We start from the raw sequence: 15,000 nt of genomic DNA, 5'->3' as shown, positions 1-15,000 counted from the left end.
TTAAAAAATTGGAATATAATCAAATAGGAGGAATGAAAAAGCAGGATGCTATAAGCTCAGGGGCCCAAACAGGGAAAATAACCGTGTGAAGAAAGGAAACAAGGAGAAGTAAAATATATTAAGAGCAGTAACATCATCTAAATAGATATTCCCTATATAAGCTATAAAACTTTAACAAAACAAGAGAAAGGGAAACCAGATAGAATAGTGTGCCTGAGTGTACCCTCAAGCAAGAGAACTCTAACCAGAGACAATGGAAGACCATGGTACAGACGCTATGGCACTATCCAAGACTAGAGAACAATGGTTTGATTTTGGAGTGTCCTCCTAGAAGAGCTGCTTACCATAGCTAAAGAGTCTCTTCCACCCTTACCAAGAGGAAAGTAGCCACTGAACAATTAGAGTACAGTAGTTAACCACTTGGGTGAAGAAGAACTGTTTAGTAATCCTTGTTGTCAGGCGTATAAGGACAGAGGAGAATTTGTAAAGAATATGCCACACTATTCGGTGTATGTGTATGCAAAGTAAAAATGAACCGTAACCAGGGAGAATGATTCCATGTAGTACTGTGTGGCCAGTCAAAGGACCGCATAACTCTCTAGAGGTAGTATCTCAACGGGTGGCTGGTCCCCTGGCCAACCTTCTAAAGGATGAAATAGAGAGAAGAGGTTTTGTGGAAGAGGATGCCTTTGACAGAAGGCATTGGAGAGGGTGCATCAGGGAACCGACCCATTAGTGTCAGGATTACGGTGAGAAAGAAGAAGATTGTTTATAGATTGATCAGAATAATCGAGACATTTTATCGCTTGTCAAGGTAAGCGTAGGTAAATACCCTGGAAAAGACAGCAGGAGTGCAAATAATATCAACATGCTGGAGCCTCTCCACTAACTAGATACATACTACATATTTTTCTCGTGTATCCACTAAATATTTAAATAATCAAAAGAAAGATGATCCCCCAAAAAGTGCAGATGTCATGTGATGTCGACTTAAAAACAACTGAATTGACAGAAGTTGAATATTTTCCTTTTACACACCTGATTGCTTATCTTTTGTCTAATCCATTGGAGCAACGGCATAGAAGGCCATCTAAAATATCAACTGCAATCTGAAAAAAATATTTTCGAAAAACTCTAATTCTCTTAAAACAGAAACTCCAGCTAGACGCACCTGTTACTATGAAAGTTGGGGAGTTTACAGACCCGGAGAAGGGTCCTACGACATTGAAGACATCCCTGGGGATCTTTGCACTCACCTCATCTACTCCTTCTGCGGCGTTTCAAACGTTACTTGGGAAGTTCTTATCATCGACCCAGAGGTACGTAATATTCTTCAGGTAACATGGAAGCTTATTCGAGTATTTTACTAGATTCCATTTTACTCTATTTTCCAAGTAATGCAAAGTAAGTGTTTAGACTCTTACTTTATTCCCATTTGCACACAGTATAATTTAATATAGTAGAGAAACAAGTAAATATTAATACGTAGCAATTATTCTGAGCAAAAATTGTTTTTTAAATAAAAGCTCACTTCAGTGAAGTAAAACATTACTTGTTTCTCGAGTTTTTTTCTACACACATACATATACATATATATATCTATATATATACATATATATATATATATATATATACATACATATATATATATATATATATATATATATAGATATATATATGTATATATATACATATATATAAATATATATATATATATATATATATATATATATATATATATATATATATATAGTATATATATATAAATATATATATATATATATATATATATATAGTAGTAAAGTTTATGTTACATAGTTTAAGGGAGGGACATGAGCTCTGAAGTAAAGAAATATCGGATTATAATTTGACCAACACGTTTCTATATTTCCTTTTAGATTGACATAGATGCTAAAGGATTCCAGCGTTTTACAGCATTGAAAGAAAAGTATCCCCATTTGAAAACCACAATTGCTGTTGGAGGATGGGCTGAAGGAGGCAAGAAATACTCCCAGTTGGTCAGTATTCCCGACAGAAGGGCAGGATTCATCAGAAGTGTTGTTGGTATGTTTTATCCTTCGATCAATATTACAGTTCACTGAAGAAAAAAAAAATTGAGTAATGAATACAGGATCAATGAAACTATTTCAATGTGTATCACTTTTTATATCAGATTACTCTGAGGTTCTTTATGTGATGCCATATATACAGTACGTGCACAAAGCACAGACTATAAGATAAGTTTACAGGTACAGTGCTTTGTCTAAAGTTCTCTTCTTATTGTCAGCTCTGCTGAATGAATACAACTTTGATGGGTTTGACCTTGATTGGGAGTATCCAGGTGCTATGGATAGAGGTGGCACTATGGCCGACAAAGACAATTTCCTGAAATTTGTAGGTATTTCACTTTTTTCTTCATGTAATTTAGAAATCTGAATATGATTTCACACCCTCATGGGTTATATCATTGACCACTCCTAAGACTGATAAACCTTTAGTTTTATAGTTATAACTTTACTTCTGAGCATCATTTGGCATACTCTTTTGTGAGATATTAACTATCTGCTGATAAAAATGGCGACGAATAACAGTCATTATGCAATCGTCCATAGTTAACAAAGATCTGAATCCAACCCCATCAGGTGCTAGAGCTTAGAGCTGCTTTTGAAGCTGAAGGAAAAGGTTGGGATATTACTGCCGCCGTCCCTGTAGCCAAATTTAGACTTGATGAAGGTTACCATGTGCCAGAGCTGTGCAGGTGAGGTGGCTAAGTAGTTATCAATGAGATATACTTGAAAGTACTGTAATTTGAAATGTCCTTCTTTATAATATAAAATTGTATTCTAGCTTTATCTTGTCCAGCAAGAATGAAATCAACTTCTTTAAAATATCTTTGAGATAGCTTACTGGATGCTATTCATTTGATGACCTATGATCTTCGAGGCAATTGGTGTGGCTTCGCCGATGTTCACTCGATGTTATACAGAAGACCAAAGTGGGATGAGTGGGCATACGAAAAACTGAATGTGGTGGGTATCTCGTTAATTTATACTTACTTTTTTCACTGAAAATTTATTCCTACTTCATCTTACAGTATGTATATTTAGGTCTTGTATTTGTTAAACTCTCAAATGGAAGGAATTTTCAATTTTTTCTATTCACCTCAGCCATATCTGTGATAAAATGCTGTTTCCAGCGGAAATAAATTGAACATTCCAGTTTTTAAGACTTATTTTTCATCTATAGAATGCCATTGGTAACACAAATCTCAACTTAATTTTAAAATTTTTCTTCGTCAGAACGATGGCGCTCTCCTGTGGGAAGATTATGGCTGTCCTCGTGATAAGATTGTAATAGGAACTCCATTCTATGGGCGCACGTACACTCTCGGATCTCCAGATAATCATGGAATCCACGCAGGAATTAAGAAATGGGAAGGTGGCGGCAAACCTGGACCATACACCAATGCCACTGGTACTCTGGCCTACTTTGAGGTAATGATATCAAAGAAGAACAGTAGATTTCCGAGAATAGCTACAGTCTCATGCCAGGAAAGAAAGCATTTAGACTCAAGTAAACCAAAATGCACTCCTGGAAAAAAAATAAATAAATAATAAAAGAGTGATTATGAGGTACATGCAGAAGTCAAAGTAACGAGATAATATTGGTAGAAGTGACTTAGTTATCCAAGCACTAGAGATCTCCATCAATTCCTCCTTAAATTATTATGTTTTAAGGCGATTATAGAATTTTGTATACATTCAGTAGTTTTAGATCTGTTCTCAGAGCTAGTAAACCTTCATTACTAACAAACACACACACACACGCACACACACATAGATATATATATATATATATATATATATATATATATATATATATATATATATATATATATATATATATATATATATATATAAATATATATATATATATATATATATATATATATATATATATATATATATATGGTGTGTATATATATGTGTATATTTATATGCATATATATATATATATATATATATATATATATATATATATATATATATATATATATATATATATATATATATATATATATATATACATATATATATATATATATATATATATATATATATATATATATATATATATATATATATATATTGGTTATTATGAAGCTTTTACATGCTTATTATTATTTTACAATTGTTATTATGCAGTTTTATATTTATATATGTATTTAGACCCTCAAGAGAATGGATGCAGGTAAAATGCCTTTTGGTTTCCTTAATTTTACTGGTGAACTTTAGTGAACAAAGATTTTTACAATTCTCTTCTATATTGTTTAATTAATTAAAACACAAACTGGAACCACTAAATTTCTTGAAGAATCAAAGACTGCAAACGTGGACTGCTACTTCACACGTCGCATTTGGGATGCGAAATCTATGAGTTCTCCTGTAGGCAGATAGGGGATTCGAACTTCAACAGGTGTCCACCCATCGACACTCGTCTGGGAAAATTCCTCCTTCATCGTCTCTCTCCGGCTGGACTTCTCTCCTGTTTCTTCTTGCGGTCAACGTTACCGTTTTTCTTGAAGTTGATTAAGTGCCCGTCATGTGGGCACTTGGTGTGGGGCCCTGCCCCCGGATGGAGGAGAAAGTTAAATTGTTCTTGGCGATTGCTTGAGAGGATCAGACCTACTCTATCTTCACACAGACGCTTATGCTCAATACAGGGTGTGGCTGTTACGTCACATCATGTGACTGTTCCTGTGTTTCATTGGCTCCCTCTTCTGACGTAATGGTGACGTCATACACTGAGCTTGGCGTCTTCATTGTTACTGGCCATCTGCAATATTTCCGTTGCCGGCGACACTCGTCTGGCACTTACTCATTTTGCTGACTAGTCAGCTCAGCCCCTGCGCGGGACTGTCTGACTACCGAATTTGCAATGTAGACATTTAACACGAACACTGGCGTTCATGTACCACTTCACTCCTCTCTTTTCGATTCTAGCCTCTCTTACTCTTTGGATGAAATTGATTAAACTTATTTGTCTCTCTATCGAACAAAACTTACAAAATAGTGAATCACATTCATAGATTAACTTATTCAATGTGAAATTCCTCCCCTTACATCACACCACTCAGTCGCCTGTCGGAATTCCTCTGGAATTCAACATTTTAATAACTCATTTCATCGTTTACCCAATAATAATTCAATTAATAATCATCATCATCAAAAGAAAATGCATCTCAACATAATAAATCGAATTCATCATTGAAGAAATATTCATCATCATAGTTATAAATAATGCAATTGCATACCCACACATAATATGATTATCATCAAAATATATATGTAGGAAAACTATCTGTTCACTTCAAACAATTCATCACAAAATTGATGTATGTTATTTTCTTAACTCTTTGTAATAGAATATTTAACCCTTAATCCACTGGGTACCTACGTCAAACTTTATTATGTCCACTGTGATCAACTGTGCAAGTAATTGTAAAATGCCTTTACATTTAACTTTATTAAACTCAGATTTTCCAGGACCTGTGACCTCAAAAATCTCGGTCTTATTGATGTAAACACAAACCTCATTTCTTAAATGCAATGCAATAAATGACAGATAATAAACGTTTCAACACACACATCATCAATTCAAGTTCATCAAAAATATTTTTGCAATCAAAAGATTATGTGTCTTGCAAATTATTACTCAGGAAGCGTATTAATCAAAATATTGATAAACATTTTCCATCATTACACATCCTCAATTCAAGTTTATCAAAAATATTTTTGCAGTCATTGAAAATCATAAAAAAAAAATTATGTGACTTGCACATTATTACTCATGAAGAGTATGAATCATTTGTAATAAAATATATCTATAAACATTTCACATCATTGCACTTCATCATTGTAAGTCTTTTTACTTAATGTCATCATGAAAAATCATCGTAAATAATGGCATAAAAGAAACATTTCTCATCAAATCACAACATCATAAAAATGAATAAAAATCATTCATATTCTTGTCATAAAATATTGAAAAAACTCATGGTTATTTTACCTTCAGTACTCTTGTGGGTTATTTTCATAAATCATCAAAGCATCATAATTATATCATAATAAAGAAACATATACAATACATAATAGATACATTTCTATGAGTTTGAATCTTATTTGCACCTTGCCTGCATTTTATCTTCATCTCAAGAACTTCAATTCTCAAATATATTGCTTTTAAAAAAAAGTAAGCCATAAAACTCAAGTGACAGGAAACTATCACTTCAATACTAAAAATATTTTTTAAAAGAAATCATTTGCAGAATATTTCCATTAAAACTCTTTATATGTCCTTTCTTTCAAGGATGAATTTACTACACAGGCATAAACATCTTTTCGTGTGTTTTCACACTTATTCTTTTAACTTCAAAATGAAAGGGTGTAATGAATATAACTCTACATATGTACTTGCTCTACACTATTTCCTGTGTAATTTCTATGGGATTAAGAATAACCTTTTAAACGTTTACCTTCTCTAAGTTCATTATTTGTGCACATTTTATATTTCTAATTACTTAAATCTTTCCGGATTTCAATTATTTAGTTATATTCAGTTTGACTTTAGAACATAACTCATTTTTATATCATAAATTGTTTTGATTATTACCCTTTCTTCCTCTTTATTAAAGTCAACCTAATCAACATTCAAATCATAATCAAAATCATTATTCACATGCATGTTTATCATTGTTACACGTGTTACACAAATATTACTAAATGCGTCGCTTATTAATTGCAATAATAACTCTTTTTCTCAATTGCCATTATTATTAAATCAAACTTGAAAATAAAATAAATACTCTTGTAAATTATATATCACCTATCGGTTCTGTTCCAACTGTCAACATTACCCATAACTTTATCAACAACGATAACAAAAATCTCATTTTACCTCCCCGTGTAATTCAATACTCTATGTGGTCCCTTAATTATTTGTTTGGGGACCTTTATCATTTGGACCTTCATTGATGTAGAGGGAATACATATACTGTATAAAATTAAGTTGTAGAATAACACACTTTACATAATTATAACATTTGTTCATTTGTTACCCTCAATATTTGTATGAGTGCCCAAAATTTTTCGTGTCATTTCACAGGGAGTATAGAAGTCTTTCCTAAATCTATCTAACAAAAATCAGATGTTTCAATATACCGAGTTATTTCAAAGTAAATTCATCATCTTCAAGATAATTGATATCAGTCTTCCAAGTTAGTCTATATATAGTTCGCAGGATATCCTCAACCCCTTCGATTATTTTATATACCCCTTTTATTCCTCTATTTAAACTTGACTTATCATGGCTTATTTCACCTTTCTTACTTTAAGAAAAATATTGCACAGTTTTCATTAATCACTAGTGAATTCGGGTGCATTTTCCGAGAGAAATGTCAAGTGACACGAATGTCTAGTTATTTATCTTGGTCTCAAATTATTTTGTTACAGATTCATTAACCCCCTTTTTTGTCAAATCAAATTCTATGTAGACCAGTTTGTTTTTATCATATATCAATTTCTGGGAACAAAGTCTCTGGTAGTCCATGGGATTGAAGTAATACAATCGTAATTTTTAAAGGGATTATTACCTTTACATGACTTTTATACTTCTTATACATAGGCATCAATTTGCAATCTCTAACATCTTTTTGTAGGTAAAACATTGATGTATCACTAAATGTAGTTTTTTATTACTGGATGTCTTACTAACTTGAGCATGAATTATTGTTAGTACTTTGTTAGTATGTCAGGGATTTCTATTCATAAACAACTATTTCTCCCTAATCTTTGTATGCATTCCTTTGAGCAATATGCAATCATGCTCTATGATTCTTATCTTTGGGAGTAAGTCACCTACAACATTCCTGATAACCCTTGGTTTCTCTTGTTCTATTTTAATTCTTCCTAAAACTAAGTTTCTTACCTGACAACTGAAACAAAAAGTTGGTGATGATAATTCTCTTAATATCTCCCTGTCTTTTATCTTCTTAAACATACCGATAATGTATTGAAATCCTGGACAAACATCCAGTATTCTAAGGATCCTAATATCTCTTTCATTCAATCATCAACAATAGTCCTTGGAGAGTAAAATCACAATAATTTTTAGGATTAATAAGTACATTTACTCTATGCCCTAACATAAATACCTTAAATTTCTCTAGATCATTAAATGAATAACCTACCCTACTCGGTTATTTATTTAAGAATACTTCCATAATTTACTACCCATCTTTGGGTTTCCCTTTTACAATGATACATTTCCTTTTGTATTTATGAGGCATTATTGTTCTTATAACTCATTGTTAGGATAAAAAAATCATTTTTACTTCATTGTTATAGCCTTTTATTTCATTTGCATTTTACATTTTTATTGGTTAACTTTATTTTAACGCTTGACTATATTAACAAATGCTGCTTATTATTCCGTAATATCCTATCATTAAAAAAATGTTCTACATCTTTCAAATATTAGTGAAGCAGGATTTACACTTTAACCCTTATTTCTCTACATATGTTAAATCTATCTACACTTGCCCCTTTTCAAATCCAGGGATGGGTCACTCATTATTCTTTATCCTTATGCTGCTATTCTCCTTCTTTCTAGACTAGTTCTATTGCTTTAAATGACTCTCTATATTCTTACTAAACTTAGTAGCATCATTTTATAGGCTTATTCCTTCTTTATGATTCCCTCCAAAAAATCTAGATCATCATTCTGTCAATAGTAAGAGGAGCTGAGATGAGCCCGTCGACTTCACTCTAAATTCTATCATTAATCAAAGAATTTGCTGATAGCCATGAAGGGCTTGTATTCTTTGAACATGGTACTTACAATATCAACTATGTAGCTCACTCCTCAATAACTGAGCCAAAACAACTTTTATTATTATTGGGATAAATATTTGATTTATATTCTGGATTTTAAGTTTACTTATGATGACCTAATAAGTCTAATACTTTTATCCTCATTGGGAAATATATCTCGGGAGTTTTATAAGGACTTATTTATTTCAACACTCAGTGTTCATTATGGGGTGTGGCTAATAGATAAAATTACATAATTTGTACCGTAAATAAAAGTTTTAGTAAGTTTGGGCTGGTTCTGGCCCCGATGTTTCTATTCATTTTTAGTTGCAACTCTTCTATTCTACCTAACCTATCGCCTGAAATGGCCAATCTCTGCCTATTTCTCAGTTATCCCTACATCTGGGCTCCTTATGGTAAATTATGTCCCCCTCTGATTACCTAACTGTAATCTCTACTCCTTTATTTTAGAAGTCATTACCCGCCATTCAGATGAGCTATTTTATCCGGAGTAGTATTAATTAAATATTGTGCATTATTTTTTTTCCATCATCTGAATTACTTTATTATCTCTTTTGACAGACTCTGGCATTCCATTTCTAGTTAACCTACCTTCCTTATCTACCTACGGGTTAGTTTTACTTATGCATCAATATCACTTCTCTAGCTAAACTCTAGCTTTTTATATTTAAATACTGATCGGACTTTATATTTACTTAATACCATCATAGCTCATTTATTTTTCATATGCCTATATCTTAATTTTAAATATCTGTGCCTAACAGCAACATATTTCTTTAATTCATATGCCTATAGCATTATTTATATCTCTTCTGCCTATAGCACCATAATTCACTAAGCCTATAGCTTCATTTGCCTATGACAATAATTTCTTTGAATTCCCTTTTATTTAGACTATTCTATTCTATTTACTGTATTATCTATCAACATTCTATTTTATTTATATGGCTCCTATCATCTATTCACAAGGAGTAAATTTCTCAAATTTCCCATTTCTCCTTGCCTTTTTTATCTAATTTTCATTTCCTTTTCTTAGTTTCTTCTGTCAAATTCGACTTCTACAAAGTGGCCAGTTTTTTAAAAGACTTCTCTTAGACAAGTAGAATCATACATCCTGACTAACTTTATTTTTACTTTAAGCCTGCACTTCTCACAAATAAAATTCATCCTCCATCATTGTATCGTATTTGGACGATATTTTAATGCTTTATCGGAAAATGTTGCTTAAAAAAAAAAAAAAAAAAAAAAAAAAAATATTCATCATTTGACACATTTTGGGTAATAATTTTCTATCTAACCTGACGGTTCATACCCCTATTTTCTACTTGTTTGCATTCCGTTCCTTTAAATCACTTATTTTCACCCTTAAAATTTGGAAGCAGGTATTTTAGATAATGTATCACTGTGTTGCATCCTAGTATATCAACTGTATTTGCCAGTCTTTATAAAATAAAATAGTCACTCTCAACGTGGATGTACCTCCACTACATATGCCTATCTTTTCTGTACAATATTTTCCCTGTCTTTCTCTCTTGCCTTCCATCCGGCTAACTATTTTTAACTTTTTTCATTTTCACTATTTGGAGGATTTGAGTTCCTCTTCCTTTGTACCGGAGGGGTATTCCTTCTGAGAAGTGTCTTCTTTTATTTCATGATGGGGTTCTTTATTTCTGTGCCTGCCTTTCTGCCCTGCCTTTCTGCCCTGTGTGTTTCCCCCTTTTTCAATATTTTGCCGGATTTGTCTCTCTTTTTATGTAATATTCCCCTAGATTTAGATGTGTCCTCTCTATTCCTTTTAACTGCCTTTGTCCTAAATTTATGTTTATTATTCTGTTTCATTCTAGGATAATTTGCTCTATATTCCAATCTACTATTCTAACTTCCTTGCAACTATTTGAATTGTTCTGAATTTCTCTGGTAGGATTTGTGGCTATTAGCTCCCTAGATTTTACCTCTTGATTTCCTAGCATTCTTGCTAATTTCCCATTCTCTTCGTAAAATCTCATATCTAGGATGCTATTTGTCACATAAGTAAATGCCTCATCTAAGTTTACATAAAGGGATTGATCTTTAGCAATGAATTTTACCTTTGGCAAAGGAATCATGTCCTTCTTTACTGTTGCATGTGATCCTCCATTTGTGTGGCAAATTCATTTATCGAGCCACCCTAATATTTTGCCCAAGGGAACTCATTTAGATTTGTTAACCTGTCTGTGTCTTTGGCTAATCGCCATATGTGCATATATTTTTCTTTAAATTCACTAAATATTGCTACATTTTTTTAAATTCCTTACCATTTAAGGTTGTGTGAACATCACCTACATTTTTATTCACTGTTAACATAACCTGTTTAATTTTCGCTGCATCATTGTTTATTGTTAGACTAACTATTCCACTTCCAGTATCAGCTAACCACGTATCCACTGTATAATTCTCTAACCTTCTTTTATCAGGGTTATTCCTACCTATATTTCCACAAAAACATGTTTGTGTTCATTTTAGTTGTTTAATTGTTTGGTTAAATTCTTAAACTTAAATTTTATGGGAAGTTACTCGTTTGTGTTTTTCACCTACTTGTGTATTTCTAAATCATATTTCACTCCTATTTTGTTTGGGCTAATAACATCATCATCATCATCATCATCATCATCATCACTTTTTTAAAGATCACATAACTTTTTAATGAGACAAGAAAATGAAAATAAAATTCTTACATTATTCAAGAAACCTTAGCAAGATAAAAATTTCCTATCTTGAATGAGAGACAATTTCCTACTTTCAACTGAGAGACATATTAAAGAGAAAAGATCTTTTACTCACATTTCTTGTGAAAATTCCTTTCGTTTGAACTCTTGTTTCTTTCTTGCCCTTTTGTTTACTTCTTCCTCGCTTCAATAATTATACAACTGGTATCTGGAAGAATTTATTTATTAATGTATGCACTGATAAATATCCCACGGCGTTCAATCCATTTAGTCTGCGACCAAATGTGAAGCTTTTGGGGCAGAATCATTTCATTATCAAGCTCAACTACAATATTATTTTTAGTTATTATGAGTTATTACTGTCATTTACATCAGTGCATATATATATATATATATATATATATATATATATATACATATATATACGTATATATATATATATATATATATATATATATATATATATATATATATATATATATATACGTATATATATATATATATATATATATATATATATATATATATATACTTAAATATATATATATATATATATATATATATATATATATACTTATATATATACTTAAATATTTATATATATATATATATATATATATATATATATATATATATTTATGTATGTATGTATATTTAGATCATCAAGAGAATGGATGCAGGTAGAATGCCGTTTCGTTTCCTTAATTTTACTGGTGAACTTTAGTGAACGACAATTTTTACAATTCTCTTCTGTATTGTTTAATCAATTAAAACACTGACTGGAACCACTAAATTACTTGAAGAATCAAAGACTGCAAACGTGGACTGCTACTTCACACGTCGCATTTGGGATGCGAAATCTATGAGTTCTCCTGTGGGCAGATAGGGGATTCGAACTTCAACAGGTGTCCACCCATCGACACTCGTCTGGGAAAATTCCTCCTTCATCGTCTCTCTCCGGCTGGACTTCTCTCCTGTTTCTTCTTGCGGTCAACGTTACCGTTTTTCTTGAAGTTGATTAAGTGCTCGTTATGTGGGCACTTGATGTGGGGCCTTGCACCAGGATGGGGGAAAAAGGGAAACTGTTATTGGCGATTGCTTGTGAGGATCAGACCTGCTCTGCCTTCACATAGACGCTTAACTAAGCCCAATACAGGGTGCGGCTATTACGTCACGTCATGTGACTGTCCTTGTGGTTTATTGATCCCCTCTTCTGGCGTAATGGTGACATCATACACTGAGCTTGGCATCTTAATTGTTACCGGCTTTCTGCAATATTTCCGGTGCCAGTGGCACTCGTGTGGCACTGACTCATTCTGCTGACTAGTCAGCTCAGACCCTGCGCGGGACTGTTTGCTGTGTCTACCGAATTTGCAAAGTAGATATTTAACACGAACACTGGCTTTCAACTACCACTTCACTCCTCTATTTTTTATACTAGCCTCTTTCTCTTTTTATGAAATATTTAAACTCATTTGTCTCTCTATCGACCCAAACTTACTAAATAGCCAATCACATACATATATTAACTTATTCAATGTGAAATTCTTTCCCTTACATCACAACACACACATACACACACACATATATATTGTATGTATATATATGTATATATATATATATATATATATATGCATATATATATATATATATATATATATATATATATATTCATAAATAAAACTATATGAGCGCACACTCTCACAATCACACATACACACACACACACACATATATATATATATATATATATATATATATATATATATATATATATATATATATATATATATATATATATATATATACATATATATATATATATATATATATATATGTATATATATACATATATATATATATATATATATATATATATATATATATATATATATATATATATGTGTATATATATATATATATATATATATATATATATATATATATATATATGTGTGTGTGTGTGTGTGGGGGGGGGAAGGGGTGTTTGTTCAAAATGGCCAATAAAAGAAACAAAAGAAATAGAAATAAATCACCATATTTTGACCGATATACTTTGGTTCTCTTCGAAGTTACAATAAAAATTAGAAAAGGAGTGGTCCGTGACACTTTAAATAAGAGAGCAAAAAAATGTTTCCCATTGTGTACGTAGCAGGATTTAATTCCATCCAGGTGCGTCTTCATATTCTTGAGCCAATATGAGGATGTCTTGACCTTTTATGAATATCTGATGGTCGGTCTCGGTGGATTATCGAGTTGAGAAGGGTTTTGACCACTATGTCAGCTTTCCATTGTCCGTCGACTAAGTTAATTGTGTTTCTTTGATTTATGATGGCTGATTCCAGAATCTTTCTTCTGTAATGACAGGTACTTTTAAAAAGCAAAGATTACTCACTCCAGTTAATGTGGTGCACTGAATTTCTAAGATGAACGAAAATCCCCGAGGTTTCAAAACCAGCCAGATATTCTATGTTCCGTTAATCTTTCAGATGAAGAACGGCCCGATTGTCCCACATAGACTTTTTCAATGCCAAGAGGAAAGTGATCTTCATAAGAGATTAATTTTTTACTTAAGAAACCTAGCACTTCATTGATCGGGACTTTCGTAAAGAGTGATTCTACATCAAGGCTCAGGAGTTTTAATCTGTTGAATTTCTGGATAACGTCTTTTGCATGCTTAATATGAACAGGAACATGGGCTATGAAAATTATTCTTATAGATAGCAAAGGAACGTTTACATTGGGTGACTTTCTGTGTGCTAAACTGTGGCATGGGGATTTTCTTTGTCCCAAATGTGAACATTGCATTTTTATGGAATGTTGCTTCATCACTGATGTTCTTCAAAGTCATTTTGAAGTTTGTCTTGTATATCGACAAAGATTTATTTATGCTTTTATTTGTCATCTGTCTTTAAGGGCTGAACGCACCGCACCGTGCAGGGTGTCACTGGCATGCGCTTCCTTGTGAAATTTCATTTTCTCGTAGGAGGAGATTTGATGTTCCGACTTGCGCTTTATATGGACTTCCTGTGGCTTCAAAATAATGTTTTCCGAACTAATCAACTATTGTTTCCAATACCGGTGGTTATCGAGATAGTTTATTGAACTTTTTGTACCGTGCCCTTATTTTAGGAATTTGTCTTATAAACGCAAAATTAACATTCTTGTTCGACATGTTCGAGCACACATAAAAGGTCTTTACTTGCCTAGTGAATGAACCTTGTAAGCCTAAAAACAATTAAAACATCAATCAAAATTCTAAGTTTTTGTACATATGCTGTTAAAATTTGAGATCAATTCAACAAGAATTGTATGATTTTGTTTCCTGAAACACAAATGCATCACTGTATCACACCTAAAAGGTCTAGGTTCAGATTCTGTCGTATAGTTAGCCTATTGCCGTA

The 15,000-nt window shown here is 32.2% G+C and overlaps 1 protein-coding gene across 1 annotated transcript in view; it reads left to right on the top strand.

Moving 5' to 3' along the window:
* Nucleotides 1-15,000, top strand: part of LOC137626170 (endochitinase-like) — a 51,433-nt gene that overhangs the window by 19,015 nt on the left and 17,418 nt on the right. The window contains exons 3-8 of the mRNA XM_068357251.1: nucleotides 1,153-1,319; nucleotides 1,899-2,064; nucleotides 2,288-2,394; nucleotides 2,643-2,758; nucleotides 2,903-3,029; nucleotides 3,300-3,494. Coding sequence (XP_068213352.1) covers nucleotides 1,153-1,319; nucleotides 1,899-2,064; nucleotides 2,288-2,394; nucleotides 2,643-2,758; nucleotides 2,903-3,029; nucleotides 3,300-3,494 — 878 coding nt within the window. The remainder of the gene's footprint in view (nucleotides 1-1,152; nucleotides 1,320-1,898; nucleotides 2,065-2,287; nucleotides 2,395-2,642; nucleotides 2,759-2,902; nucleotides 3,030-3,299; nucleotides 3,495-15,000) is intronic.

The sequence above is a fragment of the Palaemon carinicauda genome, chromosome 2 (assembly GCF_036898095.1).
Source record: "Palaemon carinicauda isolate YSFRI2023 chromosome 2, ASM3689809v2, whole genome shotgun sequence".
NCBI classification, from domain to species: Eukaryota; Metazoa; Arthropoda; class Malacostraca; order Decapoda; family Palaemonidae; genus Palaemon; species Palaemon carinicauda.
The sequence above is the reverse complement of the archived record's forward strand: the minus strand, read 5'-3'. Positions and strand labels throughout refer to the sequence as shown.